Genomic DNA, 18058 nt, shown 5'->3' with positions numbered 1-18058 from the left:
TAAGAAACCGTGCAAAACAGCCTTATTCTAGAAAGTATTTTGTGCAAGATAAACTAATCCAGCAATTTGCCTACATTTGTTTTAATATAGTGTGTTTTCAACTGTTTTTAGTCTTCAGTGCTCTTTAATGAGTAATCTGTGCATTTTAATCTTGTTAATGGAAGAATTTGTGTCCCTGCAACCTGATTACTGTACTGTTAGCTGCCTTGAGTCTGAGGAGATAAGGTGGGACAGAATAGTTTGAATTAAACAAAATCATACTCTTCACCACTACCTCCCCCATCCCCAGATACTGGAAGCGTGGATCACATGTACCATATAGCTGGCACTATTTCCTCAACGTGAGGACTTACCACAAACTTTTTTTGTAATATAAACCTTGGGGCTTTTCCTTTGTCAAGCCTGTAACCTTCAGGATGCCATTTCATATGCCAGATGCTCTGGATTTGCACTTGCACTGCAACGCAAACATGCCCAGTACTGACTGGAAGAGGCTTCTCAGTAAAACTCCCTACCCCATCATGTCCTACTTACCTATCCATGTCATCTTCCCCCGGCAGGACAGGCGGGAAAGGAAGTGGAGGCAATGTTGATGTCTTCAGATGAGGGACAGCTGTAGTCACTGAGACATGCACTTTTAACGAGGACTGCGCATTAGGCTGAGAGTTGGCCTGAGTAGACAGAGATGTCTTGGAGTGGGCAGAGGCAAGCACAGATGAAGGGACTGAAGCAGGGGTGTGAACAGTGGATGCCTGGGCAGGAGGCAGAGGGGGAACCACCAGCGATGGAGGCAGAGGAGGCAAGGGGGGCGGAGCCTGAGGAGGGGGTGATGATGCAGGCAGGGGAGGTAGTGATTTTGCAGAAGGCAAAGGAGGTGGGGCCTCCTTTTCAGCAGTCTCTGTTTCCTTGGGAGTCACAGTTTCCTCCTTGGCAATAATAGGCTTCACATCTTTTGTTCCCATTGCTTTCAAGTCTTTCAGTGGAGCAGGCAGTTTCCTCTCAGAGTTCTCTACTGCCTTTGCTTTTATGGGATCAGCAGCAGTTTTTGACTCTGCATTGTGCTGAAGCACATTTGCTGGCTCCACATCAGAAGGACACTTTTCAGACTTTACTGTTTTTGCCTTCTTGGCCTCTGCAGCCAGCTCTTTAACTTCAGCCAAGCTGTTCTCTTTCCTAGACAAAAAACTAGGAGAGTCCTTGGTCTCCTTCCCATCAACTTTTGCGGCGGCAGCTGCTGCTGCAGCTCTCTCCTTCTTTTTCCTGCTCAGCTCAGCACCCAGACTGGAGTTCAACGGTAGCCGAGCAGGTGAGATACTGGAATGGCGACTGCGGGACCCAGATCTCTGCTTCTTGCTATGAGATGATGAATGCCTTGAATAAGCAGGACTTCTACTTCGGGATTTCACAGGTTTCCTGTGGAAACAGAAGCAGAAAATGTAAACCCCCGAGATCTCAGTGGTTTTATATACAAAAATGCAAGACTCTAGACCTCATGATTATGGAGATATGCAAGCAATGGCCATAATGATCCACGAGCTTCAGTGCACATGAAGACTTTCCACAGGCTTCTCTATTCCCTTCTGCTGAGTTGGAGGTCGGTTGGAGATGTGGGAAGTCTCACTTGTTAGAGACGCACTCAACTAGCCAGCTCTCACTGCTTCTTTGTTATATTTGATAAGCATGAGCCAAAGCACTCTCAACCTACTTGAAGTGGCTTTCCTTGGTCTTTCAGGGCTGAGCTGCATTCAACAACATACTAACAGCTACTCCACCAAACTCCTCAATTTGGAATTTAGAAGAAATTGTGAAAAAGAAGGGGGAAGAACAGGCTCTTTCTTTGACCAGACTACCTGTAAGGGCAATTTGAGCTTAATCCCTGAACAATCAGAGTGAAAACCCAACATTCACAAAGTAAAATTTTATACAAATATCTGGGGTGTGCTGTCATTACACCAGATCAACACAGAAACTTTGGAGTATTTATTATTTCCTTCAGTGCTAACAGAGGTGCCAGACAGCTGGGAAGAAAACAGAGTGGAAACACCTTTTAACTGGATTAGCTCCACTCTCAAATTTTCCCCCACCTCCAAGTGCGGAAGGCAGATTTGGCCTAGAAGTCTCTACATCAGCACAATGGCCACTGAGGTCCAATTCCATAAGAGGTGGAAAAACTGTAAGACGGCTGACCAGCTCATAAATGCCATGTGACGATGCAGGTACATTGCAGTTACTGCATGCTTTGTCATTTTCAAGTGCTCAGGAAAAGGTGTGGCTATACCCCAGAGTCTAACACTGCTCCCCTCATTCATCCCAGCAGTGGGGAGAGGGCCCAGCTAAGGAACAGATGAGGCTTGTGGACTCCTTACAAAAGTGAAGGCCCAGAAAAATCCCCCCCCCCCAAGGGACTTTTATTAATTTTTCCAGTGGCAAAACTGTCACTTGTGGGAAGCACTGGAAGGAGAAAAACTCCTATAAAATATTATATCGTATGGAATGAATGAAATAATTTTAATGACAAGGTTTTGGGAGCCACTTTGATGTAGTGGTTAAGAGCAGCAGGACTCTAATCTGGGGAACCAGGTTTGATTCCCCACTCCTCCACTTGAAGGCAGCTGGGTGACCTTGAGTTAGTCACAGCTCTTCCAGAGCTCTCTCAGCCCCACCAACCTCACAGGGTGATTGTTGTGGGGATAGTAATAACATACTTTGTAAACCACTCTGAGTGGGCATTAAGTTGTCCTGAAGGGCGGTATATAAATCGAACATTATATATTTGAATCGATTATCATCATCATCATCATCATCATCATCATCATCATCATCATCATCATCATCATCATCATACAGCTTCCACACGAGGATGTTTTTCTTGCAGTGGATCAATTTACTGATGTGACTGTGTGTGAAATTTCTCTTACAACAAAGATTCTAGAAGGCAGAAGGTAATGTTTTGACTTGACTGTTAGCCATTGTTTCCCTTTCACACCTGATGCAATTGGAAGCTCTCCTCTACCTGCTGTGTTCTCACGTGACCCGCAGGATTCTCCACCCACCCTGTTTTAACCTTTTTAAAAATCCTCCACGTACTTACAGAGGCATCTCCAGACAACTCTCTCCCCTTATCCCCTGTGTAAAAGGCAGACAATTATTTTCTGTTTTAAATTTTTTTAAAAATCTCCAGGAACATGGATAATGCTGAATTAGAATAATGTGATACTTTTAAAAAACATTTTCAAGAAATTCCACACCTCCTCCTTCCCCATCTAAAATGTAGGCAATTCTCTTCTGTTTAAAAAATAAACACCAGGAACATGGATAATACTGCACAGGAATATAAGAATATCTTTTTAAAAACACATGACTTCCCCCTTGTCTAAAAGCAGACCGAAATGTGAATAATTACATTCTGTTATAGTGATTCCTACAATTGCTTCTTTTCTGTCATCAGCCCTTGCACCATTTCCCTTTCAGACTGCCCGGGAAATGCAAGATTTTTTACAGGTTTAAAATAAAGCAGAGATACTGTTGCTATCCTTATGATGGCAAGAGACTGTTTCTGTTCAAACATCACCTTTTATTTTCTTTACTACAGTTTGTATTTTCTATTTTCAACTTTTATTTTCCCCCTACACCTTACAGATGGCAGAAAATAAAATACATGTGCATAGGGTGTGGCAGGTTACCAGTTCTTCTCTCTCTTTAGTATTGGATATATTAACAACTAAAAATGAAGGCGTTTATACTTTTTAATTTGATGGTACTTTTTTATACTAAGCTATAAATTATGAATTTTACATTGTTGTTCAGCCTGTAAGAAAATAAGCGCTGCATATATCCTCCCCCACCGATTCACTTTAAACAAAGCACATTCCTATGCTCACCCCCTTCAAGCTTTTTGGAATATTTATCTCTCTAGTTTTCAGTTGGCCACCTAGGCTTCAGTTGGCCATAAATATCAACACTTCCAAAAGCTGGATTAAATAGTACTGCAGGCCATATCTTCTGGTCAGTTGGCCTTTCTCACTCACACCAATCCTAAACAGTAAAAGTAGATAATTATATTCTTACTGAATCCTTCAGTAATAAACTAAAAATGAAATTAACCCTGAAAATTCAAATATTATAAGCCATCTATTTCAATCCAGTGTTCTCAGAAGCTGTCAAAAGTTAAGAATTGTCCTCCCAAGAAAAGTTAATCCATGCTAGAGCCTTGCCCTTGACACCCAGTAGAATCATTGCAATATAACTCTGTACAGACTGCCTTTATGTGTCCCAAGCAATCCTGGTGGTAGGGAATATGGGAGCTACTTAAAACAACTTATAGAGCACAGTGGAATCTGGCTGCCAAAGGACACTTAATGGTTTTGTGATTTGAATCACTACAGCCACCTGTTTTGACCTAGTACACAATTTTGCGGATATCTATGACAAAAATAGTGTATTTTATCATAATTACTTTCATTACTGAACATCAGCATAGTTTCTGAGATTCAGGGGCAGCACTGGAAAAATCCCAGCTGCTCAATTCCTGGAATGAGCAAGACTTTGGCAACAGGGGATATGGTACTTGCTTAAGATAAACTCAATAATACACAAGGGTCACAAGAAGGGCAAGCACAGCAAAAGGCAGCCCCATAAAGCCAATGAGAACCACCAAGTATGTACCACTGATTTGTGCATTCCATCCAAGGTCTGAATACTATTAAAGCCAGTGACTCCAACACTGCTCTGTTTACAGATCAAGCTCTCAGTAACTTCAGCACCTGCCGTTCCAGGTCTGCATGGCCTCCCAGATGGGAAACACAAACAGGTTTCTTGGGGATACTGGGTCATAATTTACAGTTGTTATTCTGAAAGCACAAGGGGAGACTTTCCCTGAGGAAAGACAATTGCCAGAGAAAGTTTGCTGTCTTCCTTGAATGGTGCAAATTAGAAGTGCCATCCCTTGTGCTGACAGTCAACACTCGTGATGACTGTTTCACCTATCCAAAGAGCCTCCAGAGATATTTCTGCTGACAACTTCAAGGATGCTTAAGATGGAAGTGTACATAGCCACTTGCCCATGATGAATAAAATCACTTCCAAAAAACCAGGCAGGAAAACTTTGCAAAGTGGAAGATTAATTAACTGGCTGTTCTTTATTTCTTTGAGACTGTTTGCAAGTTGCTCCGGAAGTACAATTTCCACTCTCTCCTCTTATTTTGATCAAAGAGGGATATGAACAACTACTCATATTTTGCTTGCTTGTCTTAGCAAAGCCATTGTTTGAGATCCTTTGATCTGTATTTACTTTCATGGACAATACTGTTTATTGCAAACTCAGTGTTCTTCAGAAATTTATCAGGGGCTCCATGACATCAAGACTGCCTTTCAGCTACCTTGCCTGACCATTACTAGTACCTCCCTATTTATCAGCATTTCCCAGAAATTCATATACAGCCATAGGGGATACCCGAGTATCTTCTAGGGCATCTTGCTATTCAGGTGAGGCAATACTTAGTCTCAGCATGTTAAGATATTTAAACTCCACTGACCTACAGCCCCACTATCAAGTGACATAAAAAGTTCACCAAACTTTGCCCCAGTAACTAAGAATAAGGAGGGATTTTTTTTAAAAAAAAAAGTTCTATGCTAGGCAGACTACAAAAACAAATCATGAGCCAGGGGAATTATTTTTATGCTTAACCCCTACACTAGCAGGAAAAGGGGAGTTAATAATGTAAGAGTCTGTTAAGTAAGATAATGGATTGTTTAGCATCTAGCAAGACCAAACAACACATGCACTAAATGGATGAGAAAATGATTCAAAAGGCAAGAGCAGTGAGATACTTGCAAAACCAATACTTGCAAAACCAATCTGGTGAACAAGAGAGTACTAAAAATGAACAGAAATGAGATCCACCCTCATTGCTCATTCAGACAATACCTCTTTATTGTTTTCTGTTCCCTCCATTTGTCCCTCCATCTTTATTGAAGCAAACTGCTTTGAGATACAATTATATTCAGCTTCTTCAACAAAAAAATTCCAAAGCCTAGCACTCTATGCTGCACACAATAGTGGCTCAGCCAAGTAGTCATCTATACATTGCAGCATCTAAAAACTACATCAGATACTTTGAGATTTTTGCAATCAGTTAATTAACTATTCTCTTCTAATTTAAACAGAGATGTGTGCCAAACACACAGACTTCTGGCAATGCTTGTTTTACAAGCAGGAAATAGCTCCTTTAAACCCATAGCTGAACTAATTTGTCCTATCCAGAGAACATTAAATACTGGCTGTAAACTGTAACCCAGCAAATGTGAGCTTGCTACTAGAATACACTATGTAGCTGAAAGCACAGTTGGACTATGTAAATAAGTTTTTCAGGAAGCTCTGGCATCTCCTTCCTGGGAGGCTTGCTAAAGGAAGATGGAGCGCCTAACAATGACAATTTAAATCTTCCTACTTCCACCTAACCCCACACCTGCCTAGAGACATGCAATAAAGTCTTAAGTTCTTTGGAAAATGGTGTCTAGAAATAATATTTCCAGTGTAAAGTAGATCTTCCTTTAAAGAGGATATTTATACTAGATTACGTTGCAAACAGCACAACTATCTTATCATGAAATGGCACTAATTCTACTAAAGCAACAGCCATAGTTTTGGCACAGTCTTGTAAATCTCAGTCTTTTCCATATAAAGGAGAATAGCTACTAGAAATGAGAGGAAATTGCAGCATTTCAAGTAAGTCACATATCAAGGTATATGACAGAAAAATTGCTATACTACATAGGAAAACTTGAAAAATTAATAGTTTTTCTATAATCACACAGCTATATGTAAACCTATACTCTTATTTACTAGTATATTATTTGAGTATTTTGGAAATTAAAAGTAAACTATCCTACCTCAGGCTCGGAGATTCACACTACTAATCACATTCCCCATTCAAACCTTGCTTTAGTAATGGAACAAAAACACATGGCCTTTGATAAGCTGTTATTCTCTTAACCTTGGCTCCCTCCCATACCCCAATCTACAACAAAACCTGTGTACACAGAAGTTGTAAGCATTGAGAACATATACAAAAAGCACTGACTGCTCAAAAAACATATATACACTGCATATCAACCATGTACATAAAAGCACCCATTCCACTCTAATAAATGAAAGAGAACACAGGGCAGAGGTATTCAGATAGATGAAAGCCTGACCGTTTATCTGGGCCAGGAGCAAGTTGAGCCCTCACTCTGTAACATCCTGCGTAATCCCTGGGTTTCTGCCTATCAAAGAATGGCTACCAACTGTTTGTATAGAAGCAAAAACAGAGGTTCATTTAGAAACAACTATGTACAGGGAGTGGTGATCTGCCCACCTTGCCCAACACGGACATCTCACCAGAAAACTGTATCCTTTCTTTTTCTTTGGATCACATCTGCAAGATTTGGTGAAGAGACTTTTCCAATTACACCCCCTAAAAAATATCCAGGAATGAGACAGGCAAGCAGAAGTTATCCTCACATAGAGATGTGAAATTTCCAGAAATTTTGAAGCTACATAAAAAATAAGTTCTTTTCATTTTTTTCCAGAAAAAGAAATGAAAATTTAGGAGGAAACTGAAATATATGCAATATTTACCGTCCCAGCAAACAAACTAATTTTACTGCCTTAGCATGATAAAATCTATCCTTTATAAATTAGTTAACACATAGAACTGCAATATTTGACATATTCATGGAATTTAAATTTATAAATCCCTTAGTTTTCTACAATCAAGTTTATAAATATACCCAATACTTGAGATAGAATTGCAAGCTGATGAAACTTATTCTACCTTAGCACATGTATCTTAATTTTTTTCCATCTGAAAAGTAGAAAAAATAATTAAATAAAACACAAGATTTATGGTAAGTAACATAAAATACATTATTTGGTCAGAAAAGGGGTCAAGCGCTCACAATAAAATTAATAGCATAGTTTGATATGTTAAAGTTGACAGGTAAATTTTATAGTTTGATCATTAAATTTTATAACATTAAAGCACTGAACTATTCAGTAGTGTATAATCAGCATACACATTACAGTATTTTAATAACATACACAATTAGTCACATTTAAAAATAAAAACATCAGTACGTTAAGTCTTCAATCAGATTCCATTTCTGAAGCTTCTGCTTCCGCTCTTCATTTTTATCCTCTTGAAACTCATTGGAAAACTTGAGGTTTGCACAAATTGAAAGAAGCTTATTTACCCATTCACACCTTCTAGGTGTAGTAATGCATCTTGGATTTAAGAGTTGTATACAGCTACAACATGCCCGCTGTATCATTTAAAGCATTTCACTCATTCTAAAAGAGAAAATGTTTCATAGGAGTTTCTCAGTATTCCCCCAAACGTCCAATGTTTCCATTGGGAAAATGGGGGTGGGGGAGAGGTTCAGAAAAAAAAATTTCCCTGAACTTGCCCAGTTCTTTTTCAGGACCTTCATATCTCTATACTCATCTCCTTCTCAGGGCCTGAACTCTATGTTCACAGAAGAAAAGGGGCAGGTTTTAAAAAGCAGATCTAATCTATTTAGTATACTGACATTCTTCCAAGAGTTCAGGGCAGCACACACAGTTCTCTCTTCCCCATTTTATTCTCAGCACAACTGAGTGAAGAACGAGGCTAGGCTGAGACAATGTGATTGGTCACCTAGTACACTTAATAGAAGAGAGGGAATTTAAACCTAGTCTTCTAGATCTTATTCCATCTCTCTATCTACTACCCTACATTGGCCTTACACCTGTTCCTCCTGTGTAATTTCCTTTCTACCCTCTCTTGTTCTGTTCCAATCAATTGATATTTTGCTAAGCTAATATCTGTTGTAAAGTATTTTTCTTATAAATAATGCTTTAAGCCAATTATTTCACTTATCCTTCCCATAGCCCTGGAAGGAATATTTTCAATGTACAGAAAAGAAAATCAAGGCTGAAAGGTGGTAACTTGTCCAAGCCAACCACAGTCAACATGGGAGCAGATATGAATCCTGTCAATAGCCAACATAACCATGGGACAAGTATGTTTATTTAGCACTGACAAAATCCTAGCAGCTAGACAGAGCACAGATGTCTCACAATGGAACTCCAAGTTCAGACATCCAAAGTGCCAGCAGCGACAGGAGGGAGCTATCTGTGGACAATCACTTCAGCTGCCAGGATAGTCCCCCATAATGACACATGAGGTGACCAATTTTGCAATGTTATAGATTCAGGCTATCATGAGACATCTGCAGCTTCCAAATGGTTCCAAAAGTGCAAACTCATTCCATGCAAGATAGACACAGCAAAGATGAGCACAGATATTAGATAACCTTCAAGATCTCATTCAGTTTCCGTATCAACAATCAGTACTCATTGCTTTCAAAGTCAATTTAAACAGATTTTATGATGCATGGATTGTCTCATAAACCTCAAGAGCTTTAGTCCAAGCTCTTGAGAATTTTTTTAGTCAAAAAACCCCATTGATTCCCTCTGCCCTCCTAAGACTGCATTCCTAGGAAAGATTTCAAAACACAACCTGAGATCTTAGTTACAACACAGAAGCAGACTGCCTATCCATAACAGAGTGAAAAACTTCATTGTCTCATTAAGCCTTCTTTAGTTTGACAAAAGCTACAATCCAAATAGGAATTAAGTTTTAATGAAACCAGAGAAAGTTGCTAACTACATTGCATGAACAGACAACAGAGAATCAAGACATCCCGAATGCCACTGTTATCAGAGAATTCAGCACTTACTGTGTTCTTGAGCCATACACACTCCCAGTCCCTTTTTTGGAATTGGCTACTTTTCCACTTAATTTCCCCAAAGCAGTAAATGTGAATAATTACTCAAGACACAGGACTGCTGTAAGATGAGCTAAAAAAATTAGGTGAACTAAATTACTCACATTACACATTTTTTTTAAAAGTATTTTGACCCCAACAGTTAATTTAACTTTAGGATATAAGCACCTAAAGTGGTTCAAATTTTTTTGATCAACCATAAAAGCCACACACCTGGACACAGGACTCCGGCTCAGTGACCGCTTGGAGATAAAAGGACTGCTGGAGCGCCTTCGATTGAATGGACTGGGGGACCGTCCACTATATGATCCACTTCCTCTCTCATAGCTGGATGAGCGTCTCCGACTGTATGGGCTGACAGATCGCTGCCGCCTCCCATAAGGACTAGGAGAGCGCACACTGGACTGATATGCAGCAGGCTCCTTGTATGGTGGGCTAGCTGATGGCCTCCGCGAGGACCCACTGGGACTCTTCTTGTAGGAATCGTAGTTACTAGATGTGTGCGAACGAGGAGGGCTTAGGTCATAGTCTTGGGTGTATGATGCCCCTGAAGGGCTGTCATCCTGCTTTGGGCTGTCTGACCATTTGCGGTGGGGACTCCTAGATTTCCGTTTTGGGCTACCAACTGATTTGTAGCTCTTAGGAGCGTCCCTTTTCCGGTGGCTTTTGCTGCGTTCTTTGTGTCCAGATTTTGCCTCCCGCTCTTTCCTAGACTTCTCCTTATGCAATTTCGCTGAGCGGGACTCCTTGCTACTGCTCTTGGATAACTTTGAGGAGTCATTCTCCTCATGGAGTCTTTTGGAAATTCCGGACATCCTGTCTTTAGCAGAACTCAGCTTGCCCGAGGATTCTTGGTTCCTCTCCATCCTCTTTTCCTTCTCCACTTGCTTGCTTTTCATCAGCTCACGAACACGCCTGTGCTGGTGATGGCGATGCCTGTGGAACCGGTCACTCCTCTCCGATACCCCTTTCTTCTCATCATTCTCCCGGCGTTCCAGCTTGAGTACTGCTTCATCTGAAAAGGTGTCGGAATCAGAGCTGATGTCATCATACTCCACGAGTGGCTTGATCATGCTGCCCAGTGATGCGGCTGCTTCTTGGGAACCCAAAGGTGAGTCTTTGGAATGCCTGGACTTGTGTCTTTTGTGCTTGGCAAGCCGGTGCCTGTCTTTGCTGTTTGAGCTCCCACTACTCGACACTGCCTCCTGATGCAAGGACCCACCTCCTCCCGCATCTTTCTTGCCCCCATGTTTCTCTGGGTTTGGCATTCCTTCTCCACTGTGCTTGAAAAGAGGGGGGCAAGCCTCCAACCCCCCTAAATCGCTAACACTTGTCACTCCCTTCCACCACCAAGGGGTTGCTCTCCCTTTTTCTAACCTTTCTCCTACATCCAACCCACCTTTTCCACTTCTACATGTGGGCAAAATGTGGCCAATAAACAAAGGATTAGGTTTGCATAGAGGGCTATAAGATCAGAATTAAAACGTTTGGCCCTTAGGATCAGCTGTTTCACAGAGAGATTTCTGAACAGAGCTCTCCTAAATCCTTTGAACAGAGGACAGGTAATTCTGGCCAGATCACCTACTCCCAAGCATCCAGGTTAGGATGGAAAGGATGGACAGTTAAGACCCTGATTACGCACCCACCCTTTCCTTAGTCCTAGGTCTCTAACTTCAGAACATAAACACCCCTGTGTGGGGGGAGGTCTAGGGTCGTCCTACCTCCCCCCCCTTGCTTCAGAACCCTCCCGGGAGAGTTTCTGAGACCCCACTCGCCCCCAAGCCTCTTAAGAAGGATTGTCCAAGCACCAGCCCCTTCTTCTTTCTAGGCCCCCAGGGGCAAGGGGACCCCGTCCCTACTCACTCTAGAGAAAGAAGAGCGAGGGCTGCATTTACTCGTCAGTCCCAACCCTCCTTCGGTTCCTGAGGAAGGAGAGGCGACTCTTACACACCGTTCCCTCCTTACGGCCTGGTTCCTTGGGCAGCCCCGCAGGGGCCGCTCGGCCTGGGCCGACGTGCTTCTACACGGGGAGTCCTCGCACCCTCTTCAGAATCAAGCAAGGCCCCTCTCCCTAGGCCCGGCTCCCCATCCCTCTCCTCTTCCTCCTCCCCACAGCGAAGGGGCGCCGCTTCTCGGCTGGGGGGGAGGGGCAGAGTAGGGAAAGGTAGGAAAAGTGAGGGGAGAAGGTGAGCCACCAAGTCTCGCGAGAGTACGAAGGAGCCACCGCCGCTGTTGCTGCCGTGGTTATTGTCGCTCGTCCTCGAGCCGCCGATGCCGCGGCTTCCTTTACGGCCGCTCGGGGGAGGGGAGATTCTTTCCCCCCCTCAACTCCTCTGTTTCTCTCTCTCTCTCTCTCGCGTTACCTGCTCCTGCTTCTTCAAATACCGCGAGAACACGCACGTGCGCGCGCGCGTTCCGCCTCTGTCTCGCTCGCTCTTCCTCACACGCAGGCGCACTCAGCTTAGTGAATTCTCGCGGCGCTGGAAAGAAGATACGAAAGGGGAAGGGGGTTCTTCCCCCTCCTTCCTTTCCCGAGAGTTTTTGCCTCACGGGCTGGCGGCCGTAATCTCGCGAGAAGGGGGGAGGGTTTCTCCTTAAACGGTTTTTTTTCGTAGAGAACGTCCGAACGATTATTTTGGGAAGGAGTAAAAACTTTATTACGGCTTGTTGGGGGGAGGGGAGTCGCTATGTACGAGCCGTGGAGCTGTAATGATGAAGGGCAGGGGACTTTCCTTCTTCGCTGTTAAGTCCAGCTTCAGGACTTCTTCAACAAAACTTTTTTGAAAAAACGTTTAAAAATATTTTCTTTGTTGAATTTATAGCAGGTTTACAAAAGTAAGAATGTGTTGAGAAAAATAGGGACAGAGCCTGTTCTTCAAAGCAGAACAAGAATACAGAGTGGTATTTTAAAGACTAATTTTTAGATGTTGAGCCCCCCTCCGTTGTCTCCAAAGTGTCTTGCAAGATGGTTCTCTCTCATTTTTTCCCCTTCACAACAGCCCCGTGAGGTAGGTTAAGCTGGGGGAGAGGGAGTAGTTAACCCAGGTTCAGCAACCTGAGCACTGTTACGCCAGTTCCCACTCCATTGATTTTAATGGATATAGAAGAGTGTAATTCTTATTTGTAGAACTTCCACGGTAGTGTGGAGATTGGAAACTGGGTTACCCAGATAATAGTCTGACACTAACCCTTTTGTGGAATTAACGCTGCTGGTCTTTCAAGTGCCACTGCTACAGAATAACTGGGCTACTTATCTGGAACCAATACTAAAAAAATGGAACGTGAAACCTTTCGTTATTGTCAAGCCGTATACTTTATGTTAGGAATAAAGAATCTAGATCTACTTCACTTATGCTCCACTCTTTCCAATGGGGACGTAAACCAGCTTACAGCAATTATCTTCAACCCTGTGAAGTGTTGGTTTGAGTGTTGCTAGCATTTTATTCATAGTGCCATTGTAGGCAGAATCGCATTCTTCTAAATCCAATGAAGTTAGAATGGTGTGGCTGTGCTTCGGGAGTGTTACGCTAATTAGGTGTAACTCTATACATGGCTTTTCAAAAGTTATTCCAGAAGAAGAGCTGGGTCAGTCTTGCAGAAAACTCGAGTCAGGCGGCATTTTCAAGACTATTTACATTTATTCCCACCCACCCACCCCCGTTTTGCTTTTGATAATGTTAGACTACTTGATAACAACACAATCTCCAACAGCCTCTGAAGATGCTTCTTTTCCAGTCTTTCACAAAACTTTATTTAGAGGTGTTTTAAACAAACCACCATTAGCTATTCCCATCAAGAGCCAAACCTACAGTATCCGAAAGATCAAAAAGAGTCCAGTAGCACCTTTAAGACTAACCAATTTTATTGTAGCATAAGCTTTCGAGAATCAAGTTCTCTTCGTCAGATGCATGGTACAGAAAGAGTATCCTTTAAAAACAGTATCCTTTAAAAACAGAGGCGGGTCCAAATCTCGCGAGAGCTTCCCCACCTCCCTTCCATTGGGTTGGCTTTTCCCCAACTTCCCGAATTGTTTTTGTATGCTCCTCTTTGACCTCCAGTAACTCTCGCGAGAAGAACGTAGAAGTCTCGTGTGATCTGGCCACTCGGAATGGCGGTAGCTGTGGAGTAGCCGTTGGTGGCCGATCGACTTCCCGACCCGCCTCAGCAACGGGAGGGGGCCCTGGCTGAGGTGGTTGCCCTTCCCCCCATGAGGGAGAGTGGAGGGGGGCGACTGGCCCCTTCCCCATCTCGTCCTCCTGAGGGATGAAGGCGGCCCAGGGGGGTGCCGAGGGTGAGTGAGGAGAAGGGGGGCTGCAAATCTTCCTTTCAGCAGCAAATTTTGTTTGGGAGGAGGGTTTTTCTTGACTGGGGAAATCGAGGAGTGTCCCCTTCTCAACTAAAGGGAGAGAGTAAAGAAGCGTGTGTACGAGCGGGGGAAGTCGCTGAATTGTGAGCGGGCTGTAGAGTTGGCGAAAAGAGCGGGGAGGACGAGAGTCGTTGAGTCCACTTCGTACTTTTAGATTTCTTAAATACAGAGTGGGGAGCAAGGTAGTTAAAACAAGAGCTCTCCAGAATATATTGTGCTTCATAAGGTCACGGCAGAACAAAAATCTCTTAAGCCCCCTCTCCCCCTTTTTCAGTCTCATTATTCTAACTGGGATGTCCTAAAGCTAATGACTAGATCGCATAGTAGATCTCCGAAGGCCCGTTGGATATAATAGGAGCCAGGAATGCTAACTTGCTTTACTGGACACATTGAAAAACACTGAAAGATGGTAAAGATACAAAACAAGGAATATATTCAGAGAAATAATGGATCGAGCCAAGTGTGATCCCTGAGGCTGGAGTGACAGTTCCTGGGAATAAAATCAGTGCTCTGTCTGGAATGTCCCTGAGGTTGGAATGATAGATCTAGGTCTGCCAGATGGTCCCTAGGGGGTGGGATGATGTGGAATGACAATCCCAACTCTCTGATTTCTAGGTTTGGAGTGACTGCCCCTGGGAGTGGAATAATTGCATTGCGCAGAGTCATGCTTTAATATATAAAAAATATTGGACAGATTGAAATCTGGTTATTTTCATTCCAGGCTTAGATATGGCATCCAACTTCCAGTACCATCATTCTACTACAGTATTCCTATGCAGAATTGGTGATGGAAACTGCTGTTAAGTCATAGCTGGCTTATGGCGATTCCTGCTGGGGTTTTCAAAGCAAGAACTAACACAGATGCTGCAGCATAGCAACCCTGGTCTTCTCTGGAGGTCTCTCATCCAATTACTAACCGAGGCCAACCTTGCTCCTCTTCGGAGAGCTGACAATATCAGTCTAAATCTGTTGAAATTAGTGGGCACACACTAGAATAACTCTGCATATGATTGCACTTCCAGGGTCTGTGATTTCATTTCTGAGATCGTTGTTCCAGACTTAAATTAGCCATTCTACATCTAGTGTTTGTCATGTTTGAAGTGTGTAGTTTTTAACCCTGCAGTCTATCTTTATTGCATTGGGTTTTTTTGTATAATATTTTCCTTGTTTGTATTATTTTAAATTGTGTAATCTGTCTTAAGTCTCTGTGAGAAAGGTGGTCTGTAAATTGAATAAAATGCATTCTAATTTCAGGGACCATGCTTGATCCATTCAATCAGGACTTTAAAGATCTCTTTCTTGTTTTATTTGCATCTTTGCAGTATTTCACTGTGTTCCAGTTGAGCTCAGTGAAGCCAGGTAACGTTCCTGGCTCCCATTTTATTAAATGGACCTTCAGAGACCTCCCATTATTTCCAGTGGGCACCATTGTTTAATACATACTTTTAACACTACGTTCCTCTTTTGTTACTGTTTTGTTCATTATTCTCCCTCCAACCAAATCTTTTAGGCATAGTTAATTTTGAGGGTTAATTTTTGAAGGCACCAGTGTATGGAAGAGGGGTTTTAAACCAGGGGAGTGGGTTTGATAGAAAGAACAGTGGTGGGAGGCAGGTTTAGTCAGGAGAAGAAAGCTAGAGGTTTGTTATCCTTGCTTCCTAAGAATATAAGATTTGTCCTGCAGGACCACAACAAAAATGCTTTCTAGTCCATTCTGGCTCCTAGTATTGGCCACCTAGCTGTCCTTGCAGGGTTTATGTGCAGACACATAATGGAGGGAAGCAGCTGTTTATCCAAGAACACAGAAAATAGCAGGTTTCTAAGGCTTCTAGTGGAAAGGGACAATAATGACTGAGCACATGCTTTTCATATACAACCTGCCAAAATTAATCTCTGTCATGTTACGGGAGAATCATGTGGTAGGTTCTCTGTCTTCTTAAGGCCTTGGAGGGCAGCACCTGTCAGAGCAGATTACTCTAAACTAGATGGGTCAGTGGTATGGCAGAAGGTTTCGTGAGATTATAAACTAGAAATAGAAGATTCCTTAGAAATGTTAGGAATTGGAAAGATTGCATGTAGCTCAATTTAAAATAGTTTTTAATTGTTGTCTTATTGTTAGAGATTTTTTCCAGCCCTATAAGTACATTCACATAGTTAAATGAGGTCTGCTCAATCTTACTCTATTTTCAAATGATATATACAGGTGTGTGTGTATAGTTACATACATATATACATGCATTGTCAGTCATTTCAGGCTCTGCAAATTACGTTAAAGAACTTGCTCAGAAGTACTAATCCAGTGTGCAGCTGTGTGTATTCAAACTTCACAATAGTAAAGCCCAGCAAGCCATATCAGCGCCCATATGAATTTATCATATTCTCTAGAATCTAGAACATGCCCTAGAATCTTTGGCAATGCATGGCTGTCCCACATTAGACACACATGTTCTGCATTGTCTAAGTCAGTGTGCAAATGGTTCCCTAAAAGGAGAAGGCTTGAAAACTCTAGCAGCCATAAAAGCTGCTAGACTATCTACCTACATAAACCTTTTAGTCATTTGTAGTTGGAATCCTCTTTATATAGGACACTGCTTAATCTACTTTTTTCATCGGCCTCTGAAATGTTTGCTCTTTGTCAATAATAGTAGTGGGTCTTGGGTGTGAGGGCACTGAGATACAGTAATATGGCTAAAATCCATACTTGTTCATTTCAGTTGGTGAATCTGCTGTTCTCTAAATTGTCAGAATAGATCATGCCATTCCAATATCATGCATTTAAAAAGTTCTAATTTCATAAAATATCACAATAAGTATACCAGTCCCAACACATGAAAAAAATTGTAATTTAGGACCAGCCTGATGATATGATCAATAACCTCTGAGAGGGAGCCAGAGGAAAAGTTACTTAGAAAAAGAAACTGTCTATGGTGGGAAAAGAATTGATCAACACAAATAAAATGGGAAGTTGATGGTGACAGACCAGAATAGCTTATGTAGATGTTCTTTAGTTTAATCCACAGAACTAAACCATGGGAGTAACAAAGCATTCAATTGCTTTTAGCTCAGTTTGTGATTTGTATAACAACAGTTGCTATATCTGGGTTGCTGCTGTTCCTGTTTCACAGAGTGGGAACTGATATGGGAAGACAGCAGCTTTGCCAAGAAAGAAGTGGAACTTGAACACAGGACTCATAATTTGTTCACTTTATTTAACGCAGATTAGTATCACATAGGCCGTCATACAGAAAAGCAGAGGATGACTCACTAACAGAATTTAAATGTATTTCCTGTTTGATTGTTTTGCTGTTTCACAGAATCGGAGAAACTGAATAAGATGAGTTCAATTTTGGAAAGGCTTCATGTCAAGTTTAATCCAAACAGCAGACCTTGGACAGAAACCATGAAGCTTGTCCGGCAAGTCATGGTAAGCAACTTTTGTGTAGCAGTGTTTGGCAAACATCCCTTCGGAACATTCTTTTACAGCAGTAGTTTTTGAAGTTCCTATTTACAAGGATCACAGTCCATAACAATGTGTCTGCCAAGAATTGTCTGTGTATCTTTTTCAGCACTCCAGCACTTGCAGAAGATTCTGGGTTGCATTGTGGCAGGTGCTGTTCAGTACTAACCTGTCCTGTCATACTTCAGTTGGCTTGGTTTTTACTTTACTTGGTAAATTGAGAGTAGGATTTGCCTGAGCCCCTTTGCAGTTGTGTGCTGCAAGGAAAGATAGGTGAACAAGCTCTCATTCAAGGAAGCTGCTTAGAGTTGTGAGGCTGTATGATGAAAAGATCAGTCAAGCTAAAAACCACTATTAAAAAACACTAGTTAAAATAGAATTCTCTGTAAATTACAGTTCTCATGGCTCTCTATCGTTCCAGTGAG

At 42.1% G+C, this 18058-nt stretch overlaps 2 protein-coding genes across 10 annotated transcripts in view; one reads left to right on the top strand and one right to left on the bottom strand.

Annotated features, from left to right (window-relative positions):
• The window catches only part of CDK12 (cyclin dependent kinase 12), a 106946-nt gene extending 94768 nt beyond the window's left edge, over nucleotides 1–12178 (bottom strand). For all 6 annotated transcript variants that reach the window (XR_008597944.1, XR_008597943.1, XR_008597945.1 and 3 more), the window contains exons 1-2: nucleotides 10024–12178; nucleotides 535–1413 (exon numbers count right to left, since the gene is read on the bottom strand). Coding sequence is in view for 3 of the 6 variants with exons in the window: in XM_054992572.1 (XP_054848547.1) it covers nucleotides 535–1413; nucleotides 10024–11078 (1934 nt within the window). In the remaining 3 variants the exon portion in view is untranslated. The remainder of the gene's footprint in view (nucleotides 1–534; nucleotides 1414–10023) is intronic.
• A 1699-nt stretch (nucleotides 12179–13877) lies between these two features.
• Nucleotides 13878–18058, top strand: part of MED1 (mediator complex subunit 1) — a 28169-nt gene continuing 23988 nt past the window's right edge. For all 4 annotated transcript variants that reach the window (XM_054992608.1, XM_054992609.1, XM_054992612.1 and 1 more), the window contains exons 1-2: nucleotides 13878–14101; nucleotides 17491–17600. In XM_054992608.1, the coding sequence (XP_054848583.1) occupies nucleotides 14074–14101; nucleotides 17491–17600 (138 nt within the window). In that variant the 5' untranslated portion in view covers nucleotides 13878–14073. The remainder of the gene's footprint in view (nucleotides 14102–17490; nucleotides 17601–18058) is intronic.

Source organism: Eublepharis macularius, chromosome 12 (assembly GCF_028583425.1).
Source record: "Eublepharis macularius isolate TG4126 chromosome 12, MPM_Emac_v1.0, whole genome shotgun sequence".
In the NCBI taxonomy this organism is placed as follows: Eukaryota; Metazoa; Chordata; class Lepidosauria; order Squamata; family Eublepharidae; genus Eublepharis; species Eublepharis macularius.
This window is presented reverse-complemented; position numbering and strand designations above follow the sequence as displayed.